Raw genomic sequence first — 11,092 nt, 5'->3', positions numbered from 1 at the left:
GGAAGACGGTGTCCCTTTAAGGGAAGATACCAACAGCCCTCCATTCTCAGGAGGAGAGGGGTGGGAAAGATCTTACCATCAGATTGCAACCTTCATGTGTCTGCAGCAGCCACAGAAGCATGTCCCCATGGCGTGGTGGGGAGAGGGGGGATAACAAAAGGTGTCACTAAGCTTCCTCACGTTGCAAAAGCTATTTATATAAGGACAGCTGACTCTTTCCTCTCTCCTTCCTTTCTTTAAGAAAGGCAGACAAGTAAGAGATTCCAATTTTTTTAAGCAGCAGCAGCAACAACAAAAAGAAAACATTGGCTAGCAATCTAATTGAAAGAAGAAAAATAAATATGAGAAATGCACAAAAATCCAGCGGGGAATCCAGCAGCAAGACTTCTGGGTGACAGCTACGGTAGGTATTTTGCAGGGGGCAAGACAGCAAGTAGGAGGCAGCCGGGAGCAGAGCGGTGACAAGTGGCTTATAGGCCTCAGCACCTAATTTGGGAGGTGGGGGTGGCGGGAGGAAAGGGTGGCGGCGCGTGCAGATAGGCTCCCCGTTTCTGCGCAACCTCTTTCATTCTTCACCAGGCGCCGTGCACTTCTCCGCAATCGCCTGTAGGAGCCGCCTCGAAAGTGGTGCATAATCCGCCGTTCCTCCGCACGCTTTAACGCGGTTTGCGGCGGCTGCGCTCTCGCAAAGGCAAGCGGCGCGCGCCTCCCCGCCGCTTCCCGTCCTCTAGCAGGGAGCTCTCAGGCTCCATGCCCGTTCCCACGCCGCGCGCTAAGCAGAGGCTCCCCCGCTTTGCCAAATGCACAAGGGCCGCCGCGCAAGCCCGTCGGCGCGCTCCTCGAAGCTGCGCATCGCGATCCCGAATATACGAAGCGTGCTAGTCAAAGTCAGGAGCAATTAATAATAATAATCATCATCGGACAGGAGCAATTAATAGCAGCAGCCGTAATACAACGTCTCCCAAATAAAGCACGGAAAATAATACTGCATTAAATAAATAAGCAAAACCCGTAGCAACGAATGCCGCTTGCTTGAGGCAACGTTCCACGCAGTGCATGCGATGTCTCCCTCCCCCCTGAAAAAACACCCCCAAAGTCTTCCTAGCGGACTTTGAGCCGTTCTCGCTCCGCGAGCAACCCGAGGCTGCCCAAACTCAGGGCGGGAGACGGGAGCTCGAAGCACCGGCTCTGCGGCTTCAGCAGCCAATGAGAAGCGGCGCGCGCCGCGTTGCGAAGGGAAAGGAGGCGGACCGCCCCCTTTCTCCGATTTCAGCAGCCAATCAAAAGAGGGGGCGGTGAGTTTGGTGTCGGCCTGGCTTGTCTGTCTGGTTGTGCGCGAGCGCGCAAGCGTTCTGTCCTTGGCGCGGGTGCGCGCCTGCGCGCGCTGGCCCAGAAGGGGGTGTGTCGGCGAACCCGGGAGAAGCGAAGGCGGCGGCGGCGGCGGCGGCGGCAGGAGGGGGGAAGGGAGCCCGATAATGGCGGCCAGGAGAAGAGAACGCCGCGGCGCCTCTGAGGTAAATGTTTGACACATTCGGGCCTCGGCGCCGAGTCCTGCCACGGGAGCGGCGCCCGGAGCTCCGAGGACGCTCCGCGACAGGCCCTAGAGGCCGAGCCAGGAGCCCCGGCCGTCCCAGGGGCCTGGGCCCGAGGGAGCCCCGAGCTAGCGTCCCAGGCCTTGGGCGCTCGGAGCAGGCAGCTCGACGTCCGGCAGGCTTCGTAGCTCCCTTTAGACGCCTTCGTGGTGTCCTGGGAAGGCAGTCGTGGGAAAATGCGGAAGTGTTCCCGTGCCCGGAGCTCCGGTTCACACGTTACGTGACGAATACCCGGGTTGGCTTTCCAGGGGCTGGGCGGGGAGGGAGCCCGAAACAAGCTGTCCTAGCCTGGCCTTGTGTCGCTTTAAGGGAGGTGGGGTATCAGCAGGTGAGCTTTCTTTTTTTTTAATGATACGGAAGTAAACACGGCCACCTGCTCAGTGCTGCAGGTCTTGCGGCGGTGACATCCCTGGTTGACCACCGGCTGTCAGCTCCGTAGGTCTGTCACCAACTTTTTTGTATCGGGCGGGGGGAGGGTGCTGCTTTTGTCTCCTAATCAGCTGCTGCTTTTGCGGCTATTGCCAGGTGATAATTCTGCTGGAAAGCTTTGCCTGCTGGTTTCTCTGGAGCAAGCGACTGTTAAAGGCGCAGGAGCAGGCCAGGCCGGGTGCTGTCTTTCTTTCCTTCCTTCTAGGTTTTCCTCCAGGTGATTTTATATATATATAGGGGCACCCATCCATTCCCAAAGCAGTACTCATTTTCTTATCATTATGCCTGTGTGAAGAATGTGTTTTGCAAACAAGTATTTTGTGCCATTTGCAGGTTGATTGAAAACACTGACATGGCAAACGAGGCTGAAGCTATATGGTTTGGATCCAGACTTTGTCATATGTAGAGTAGGTTTATGGGGGCTTGAATTAGTCGTGGATCTAGCCCTGTGCACACTAACCTGTTGAATAGAATCAGACTGCTGCAGGTGAGCTGCAGTGTCATCTCTGTATATCTTCCAACTTCTGCAAGAGAAATCTGGGTGCCTGTATCTTTTAATGGTTATGCAGGGATGGTGTAAGCTGGCCTTCCCAATCTGATGCTTCAGACATCCAACTCCCCGTCAGCCCCAGCAACCATGGCTAGTAGTCAAAAGGGATGATAGGATCTGTAGTACAAAGTATCTGGAGGACACCAGGCTGTGAAAGAGTGATGTAAGATATACTGCTTGCAGTTCTCCTTCTGCATAACTAATCAAAGGGATGGAACCGCGACCTCGTTCTGCTGAATTATTTCACTGGTTAAAACAGGGATATGCTCGAATTAGATTATATGGAAGAGCTGCCTTTCAGTGAATGGTAAAAGTATGCTGCTTTTCACAGTGATGTGTTAGAGATTCATGAAAGGATTTTGGAAAAACCTTGCCTTGGGAGTATTCCTTTTCATAACATGTAGGAAACATGTAATCTTTAAAACTCGGTATTTGGTACTGGAGTTTCCAGAAGCTACTAAAGTATTTATTCCTAACAAAGGAAGCTGATATTTTTACCAGCTAAATAGGCATACTTGGAGAAAGCATGCACATTGGATACACAGCAATGTCTAGTATACATAAACAAAGCGACACCTGGGGAATGGAGATAGGGAGAAGTCTAGCTGATAGGGAGCTTAGAGAGTTGGAGCAAAACCAAATTGGTATGTGTAGTTCAGTGGACCCAGAATTCTGTGTTTTGTAGCAGGGGTTAGGAGCCTCTGGCCTATAGGCCATCCGCGGCCTTCCAGGGAGTCCAGTTTGCCCCATGAGGCCATTTCCCCCAAACCACACTCACTTTTCAATCAGCTGACATCACTGGGTGACGTAGGCAAGGGGTCAAGGTTCAGTCCTCAGTCCTGCTGAACACGATCCCCGCTGGGAACGTGCTGAGGAAGCAGAACCCTGCAGAGAACAGTATTGAACTCTCTGCTATCAGCTGATGAGCAGAGAGTTCAGTTCTTCAGGGTGCTGCTTTAACATATTACCTGCGGAGAACATGCTGGTGAAACAGAACCACCACCCCTGCCCCATGGGTCAACTTTGACAGGTGAGCAGGAGCACCCACCTTCTAGGCACCTGATGGTTGTCATGATGTCATCATTGCAGATGACTGACAAGAGAGTGGCCCCTCCCACCTGTCAAAGTTTGCCTCCACAGTTGGAGGAGATAAAGATTTGGCCCACTGGGGCAAAATGTTTCCTACTCTTGTTTTATAGGTTTCCAAGGATTACCTACAGATTATCTAATAAAGCACCTCCTTGTCAACAATCTTGTACCTGCCACATGCTTTTGACAGTTCTTTCTCCTACTGTATAAACTAAAATGCCCCTTCCCAAAGATCATACCCCTGGATGGGCCGGGTACAAATAATAAATTATTACTATTATTATTAATATTATTATTATTACTCTTGTCCAAACCATGGCGTCATAGAAAATATTTGGTATGTGTCCCATGCTATGTGGGAGTTCTGTCTTTGGTTTAATATCTGTTTTGTAGTTTCTTGTATATTTATATGTTCATCTTCAATATTGAAATGTTTTGTTTCTGAAGAGCAGCTGCCAGTCTGTAGTTAAAAGGACAAAAGATTGGTGCAAAGTCCTCTCCCATCTTAAATACTAACAGATGTTTAGAAGTGGGGTGGGTTATATAGATATTCCTAAGAAAAATATGTGTGGTATGAAATTACTACATCAACAAATAGATACAGCCACCACACAGTAGCACAGAAATGAACTGAGAGGTGATGTTCACAATTGGGGTAGAGTGTATATTTATAGCATTGGGATGGCAGTGATGGGGCATAATCAGTGATAGGACATCTATCAGCCAGAAATTTCTTAGTTGTGCTTGGCTTTTTGTTCTTATAGATACCTTGACCTTGAAGATGGTGAGTAGCCAGCCAAAGTACGATCTAATACGGGAGGTTGGTCGTGGCAGCTATGGTGTGGTGTATGAAGCAGTAGTGAGGAAAACCTCTGCGCGTGTTGCTGTGAAAAAGATTCGGTGCCATGCTCCAGAGAATGTAGAGCTTGCCCTGCGTGAATTCTGGGCACTTAGCAGCATCAAGAGCCAACACCCAAACGTTATCCACTTGGAGGAATGCGTTTTGCAAAAAGATGGCATGGTTCAGAAGATGTCCCACGGCTCCAGCTCTTCGCTTTATTTGCAGGTAAATGAAGTTGCAGGTAGTGGAAGAAACATAGTGGGTTAGAAGTAAAGGGAAGCAGAAAGGACAACAAAGACACAGATGCCAGAAGTGTACATACTACAGTGTTCTTTAGAAGAGTGTTTGCTTTTCTGTTTTTACTACAGTTAGACACTTTTCCTGAAGCAGAAACTTAGGGAAAGCACACAAAACAGTTGTATGCAAAGCTGTCATTGAATTTCACACATCGCGGTGCCCCGTTGCACCAGAAGCAGTTTAGTCATGTTGGCCACATGACCTGGAAAGCTGTCTGTGGACCAACACTGGCTCCTTTGGCCTGAAGTGAGATGACCTCTGCACCCCATAGTCTAGTTTGACTGGACTTAACCATCCAGGGATCCTTTACCTTTACCTGCATGAGATTGTAAATACAACCGATTTTTCTAAACTTTGGCTGTGCTTGAAAGAGGAGTGAGATATAGGAAACTGCTGTCCCGCTGTCCAAAAGTAATAGGTCTCCCAACAGTCTTAAATGACAGCCGTGCCAGCACAACATTGAATAACATTATTTTTGCATGGCAGGAATGTTAGTGGTATTATAGCAATAAGTACTGTTGGTATCATCCTGGGAAAAGAAGCATTAATAACACTTTTAATAATTTTGTATCTGCTTCACAAAGTCATCACTGTATTAAGCAATGTTATGATCAAATCATCTCTAATGAAATACATTTTTCCATGCCTTGAATGCATATTGCATTATTTCCAAAGGGTTGTGTTATCTAACAGCACTATAACAACAAAATTAAAAATAAAAAGCCAGTCAAAGAATAAATTAATCATCTTTTTAAAGTCTTTCTATAGGCTAAATCATTGTTCTAATGTTAATTCTTATTAACTTCCTCCCACTTGATATTCTAAAGAAGGAAAAACAGTTCCTTTAAAGGACAGAGAACGAGCTTTGTGTCAAGCAGATTGTGAAAACAGCTGCTCAGCAATCTGCATTTCATGCAGTAAAATAAGCAGTAAAAAAATAACTTTGAGAACAAAAGCAAAGGCCTCTAATTTTTTTGTAGTTGTGCATTTTTATTCTTCTGTTAGGTTGGTCTGATGGCATTCATTCATGCAGATGGAGGGGGAAGTGTGTATTGGTGTCCCACTAGATACATATTCCATTAATCCAGAGACAGTAGTGATCATAATGGTACTCATAATACTGTAGCTTCATTCACACAGTACACCAAACCATATCAAAGGAAACTTAACTGTGGTTTGTTGTCATGTTTGTTGGTTCACACTATCACTTTAATCAGCCAGCAAGCCAGTAATGGAAACCATGCTTTGAAGTGGGTTTACAAGCCATTGTTCTAGCTGAGACCTCTAGAGTCCCCTGCGCTGTAGAAAGGAATGCTGAGCAGATAGAAAATAAAAGCAGACAGGCAGCTCCAAACCATGATATGTCTGTATATTTGGAAGTTCAAACCATGAGTTTGTAGGAAACTATGGTTTAGAATTAAATCTGTGCTTCCATGGAAAATGTTGGTTGAATGGGTGAGATGATTCCTTTGCATGTATGGTGGCATCAATTGTCTTTTGAAAATAAAGAAGAAAATTGGGAAGAATGATGAGCACAAAAGGGGTATTTATAATACATGCATTAAAAGATAATGGGTTTCTAGCATTCCTTTTCATCAGCTGCTTTCTTAACTTGACTCCTACTTGCTGAACAGATTCCTTAAATGTTTTCTTATTACAGCTTGTAGAGACCTCCTTGAAAGGTGAAATTGCCTTTGATCCCAGAAGCGCCTACTACCTTTGGTTTGTGATGGATTTCTGTGATGGAGGTGATATGAATGAATATCTCCTGTCTCGAAAGCCTAGTCGTAAGACCAATACTAGCTTTATGCTTCAGCTCAGCAGTGCCCTGGCTTTTCTGCACAAAAACCAGATCATCCACCGTGACCTCAAGCCTGACAACATCTTGATCTCTCAATCCAGGATGGATGCTAGTGACTTGGAGCCCACTTTGAAAGTAGCTGATTTTGGACTGAGTAAGGTTTGTTCAGCTTCAGGACAGAACCCTGAAGAGCCAGTGAACGTGAATAAATGTTTTCTTTCTACAGCTTGTGGCACAGACTTCTACATGGCTCCTGAAGTTTGGGAAGGTCACTATACTGCCAAAGCAGACATCTTTGCATTAGGGATTATAATCTGGGCGATGTTGGAAAGGATCACTTTCATAGACACAGAGACCAAGAAAGAACTGTTGGGGAGTTATGTGAAACAAGGAACTGCGATTGTACCTGTTGGAGAGGCATTGTTGGAAAATCCAAAAATGGAGCTACTCATTCCTGTTAAGAAAAAGACAATGAATGCTCGTATGAAGCAGCTGATTAAGGAAATGCTTGCTGCTAATCCACAGGATCGCCCAGATGCTTTTGAGTTGGAACTCCGGTTAGTTAAAATTGCTTTTAAAGACAGCAATTGGGACACGTGACCTCCGTAGTACTTTGAACTCTTGTCAGGATTGTGTCTGTAACAATAGGGCAGCACTCTGTGGAAGCAAAAAACAGACTTAACCCAAAATTTAAGGTGTCAGGGTTCAATATTTCCCCCCATTGCATTTCTCTTGATTTTTGTAAACAAAGCTCAAGGTGGCTGTTCTTGTTTCAGAACCATATGTGTATATTTCCAAGCTGCAGCTGTAATGCTATCCACATGGCCAGGAAACTTGACATTTTAGGAGGTGATTGCTTTTTAGGAATATTTCAAACATTCCAGTTTCATACTGCAGAATTTGGAATGCCCATTGAAGAGAAGGTTTGCATGCTGGTAATGCAAATTATTCAACTTTGTAGAGTAAGCATGTATATATTTATGTCTGTATGAGTGACTTGACTTCCCCATCTTTCGAAAATGTCCCCATTATTTATATTGTCTCATATTGAATTGGGTGACTATAGATCATCCGTAAATTCCACATCATAGATATTCTCCACTTTTTTTAAGAAAAAAAAGTTGATGGCACAAAATATGATAAAACAAATAGGATGCAAAGGGAACCTCTGGTTCTAGCACTAAGCTACTGTTGGGCAAATCTCTTCGTTTGGAAGGCTGCAATAGGTAGTCTGATGGCACTTCTTAGTTCATTGAGCATTCAGGTTCATTTTTTTTTGAGGTAAAGGAAGTCTTGTGCTAAATCTCTCTCTAGCTCCTCCCCCCATCCTTTGCATTTGACACCCAGCGTTACCTTTAATGCATTGTGTCTCTTTTTATCAATTTTTTTATTTTATTTTATTTTTTACAAATGTAGATCATGGGGAACAGAAAAACCTCCCAAATTCTGCTGAAAACTTTGCAAATGAGAAAAAGGTTCCCATATTTTGTTTCCGCCCTGGCTTTTAGAGGCCAGTCATGCTAGCTACTCCCTCCCTTCTTAGCAGAGGTTCTTTTGGTCGCTTCTTAGCGGTGGTCTTGATGATGGGATATATGTATTGTTCACTTATTTTGTGGAAGAAGGACTCTGAAAGCTTAGTGTACCATTGAACTATCCAGATTCTTTCTTGCTAGAAAATGTTGCCCGTTTGGGTGGGGTGGGCATTGTTCTCTGCACAAAGTAATAGTGATTATTCTGTTGCTCTCATGTGAAAGGCACTTTTTTATTACTTTTGGGTAGTAGATGCAGAACATTTGGCACAACCCAGCCAGCTCCATCCATGCATAGAGAGCAGAGTCAAGAAGTGACTCAACCAAAGGCTAATCTAAACCCTTCCTCCATCACCTTGGTGCTTCCTCACTACTGTCTCTGTGTGCACCACATTACATCTGAAGCCTTTACTCTGCAAGAAAGCCCTTCCCTTTCTTGACTGCTACTCTGAAGTTTTCAGCAACCTTGATTCTCCCCCTGTGGTTTTTGGGTATGCAGGCTACTCTGCCCATGGCTCTCCACGCACGGGGTAAACAAAAGTTCCACGTTATGTTGTTTTGCATTAATATACAGGACTTGATAGCAGACAGGAAGAAATACCTTGATTTCATGAGTAAATAGAACTTCCACAGGGAAAACTGGCATAGTGTGTGTGTTGATTTCATTGGGGAAAATAACTGTATTGTCTCAATTGAAATAGTCTTGATGCCATCAGCTACAACCTGGAAATTGGAGTGTGAATTGACCTCCCCCCCCCCCCATGAAAGGCACTGGAGCAGATTATATCTTGCCTAAAATAACTGAGGAAATGTCATTCCAATGATCTTGGATTTCACAGAGACAAACTTCAGGAGAATATCAACTTGTATCACTTGACATATATCCGTCTGCCCAGCTTTCAGTGTGATGCTATAGTATATTTTGTCAACTGAGGATCCTATCGATGTCTGTTCTTTGAATGCAAAGGTAATACACAAGCCAGATTTCTTCTCTGCAGTTACAATGTAAATGTTCAGAGGCGGAAAAAACTCTTTAAAGCACCACCTGTGCCTTTAGAGACAAGATTATATTGCAGGTAGGAAAGCAGTCCTGCAGTTTTATCCATCAACAAATTTCCTTTAAAAATGTGTCAAACAAAAAGAGCACGACTTGCAGGAGTTTGGCAGTCTTTTCTTTGAGGACTGGAAAAGCAGGAACTCTCAGTCATGTACGTCCTAACTAGTCTGATTACTGTGTACAATTTCTTGGCACTTGCAAATCCTCAGCAAATCCAGATTCTGGATACATTATTGCATGTGCTTCATAGACACAGTGCAGTATCTAGTAATAGAGCAAGTTATATTTATCGTACAGTAAAACTGTTAATGCCCAAATGCACTGCTACTTCTTAAGAGTTGGGGAGGCCTCACCAGGTCACCTCCTTTCATGGTGCTTAGCCCCTTGGCATTGAATGCTAACTTGATTGTTCATTAATTATCCACTGAAAAATTGTCCCTGAGATCTGTGTGTGTGATTTTTGTTGTTGTTGCTTGTGTTTGCTTTGGGTTCTTGTAAAATCTCCAAAATCAAAACTATTGTAGCAGCTACAAAACAATTCACCAGCGTAACAAAGAAGTTGAGATACTCATCAGCACTTCAGAAAGAAAGCAGACTTTCAAAGCTTTTCCTTAAAAATTGCAAACTCTATTTTGTGAAAAAATTATTTAAAAAAGGGTGGAAGGAGAAATGATTGTGTAATTTATTGAGTTCGTGACTTTAAAAAGAAATAAAGTCTGAATTGAAAGAAATTGTGTTTGATATGCTTCTTTTGTGCTAAATACAAATTTATTTCCACGAACTATCCCGCTTTCTCCTGACACAAAATTAGCATTGGGACCAACACATGGTGGCCTTGGGGTGTGATAGTGGTGGCCTTGTTATGCAGCAAAGGTGGGAGAACCTCAGGCCCAGGGGCCAAGGCAGTCCTCCTTGATTTTTTTTATTGGTTCTGCTTCATACCCTGAGGGTTTTTGTCTGTCTGGAATGTGTCTTTGAACTCTGATAATGCCTCTTGTTTGTCTAGGCAGAGGATAGATAAGAGTGTGTGAATGTGGTAGAAACTAGCCCATGGGACAAAGATAAACTTTCCACCCGTTTTTTTTCTGCCTGTTTTTGCATCTGGCCCCTCCCACTGCTGGCATGAGATTCCCCACCCCCAGATGCTTGCCTGGAAGCCTGAAAATAGTTCCTAACCCCTGAAATGTTCATTTTGTTGTATGTGGAGTGCAGGGAGCTCCGTTTGAGCAAACCCTGTTGTGTACTAGTATTACTATTTCTAGAGGCAGCTTGACAGAGGCAAGGTGAGAGCTGTTCCAAGTGGCTGGTTTTAGGTGCCAATAAGGGCGGCAGAGTAGGGGAAACAGATCTGCCCCATGAGATGTAACCCACCTGCAACTTCTGCACATGCTTCACTGAAATCTCCATGCAGAAACATTGTTATTGATAGGGAACACTGATGAGCCACCCTATAAATACTTGTTCTTCAGGTAATGCTATCCCTGTTCAAGCACCAACAAGTATGTTACTTAATATACATTGTTCTGGTTGCCCAATCAGGTTTAGCCAGAGAAATGCAACCTTTGCGGATAAGAGCTTTGCAGCGCTCCTCAAGCTTTGACCTGGAGTGTCTCTTATTGGTGTCCAAGAAATGACCTGTGTCTGGTACAATAAGGAGATCTGGTCGTTATAATTCCCATCCTCCCCAGTGCTGTTTTCCCAATTTCAAATGCCTCTTCCAAGTTTTAGTGTACAGTCGCACCTTGGAAGTCGAACTGAATCCGTTCCAGAAGTCTGTTTGACTTCTAAAACGTTTGAAAGCCCAAGTGCGGTTTCTGATTGACTGCAGGAAGCTCCTGCAGCCAATCGGAAGCCCCATCGGACGTTTGGCTTCCAAAAATCATTCAAAAAGTGGAACAGTCACTTCC

General features: G+C 44.7%; 1 protein-coding gene across 2 annotated transcripts; it reads left to right on the top strand.

Annotated features, from left to right (window-relative positions):
* The first annotated feature begins 112 nt into the window (after nucleotides 1-112).
* On the top strand, nucleotides 113-9,916 carry PDIK1L (PDLIM1 interacting kinase 1 like). Of its 2 annotated transcripts, none has more exons than XM_053398717.1 (3): nucleotides 113-403; nucleotides 4,425-4,726; nucleotides 6,459-9,916. In XM_053398717.1, the coding sequence occupies exons 1-3, from the start codon at nucleotides 349-351 to the stop codon at nucleotides 7,197-7,199; spliced, it is 1,098 nt and encodes a 365-aa protein (XP_053254692.1). In that variant the 5' UTR covers nucleotides 113-348; the 3' UTR covers nucleotides 7,200-9,916. The 2 variants fall into 2 exon arrangements, with proteins under 2 accessions (XP_053254692.1, XP_053254693.1); XM_053398718.1 differs by lacking the exon at nucleotides 113-403 and adding an exon at nucleotides 1,314-1,514.
* The last annotated feature ends 1,176 nt before the right edge of the window (nucleotides 9,917-11,092 follow it).

Source organism: Podarcis raffonei, chromosome 8 (genome assembly GCF_027172205.1).
Source record: "Podarcis raffonei isolate rPodRaf1 chromosome 8, rPodRaf1.pri, whole genome shotgun sequence".
In the NCBI taxonomy this organism is placed as follows: Eukaryota; Metazoa; Chordata; class Lepidosauria; order Squamata; family Lacertidae; genus Podarcis; species Podarcis raffonei.
This window is presented reverse-complemented; position numbering and strand designations above follow the sequence as displayed.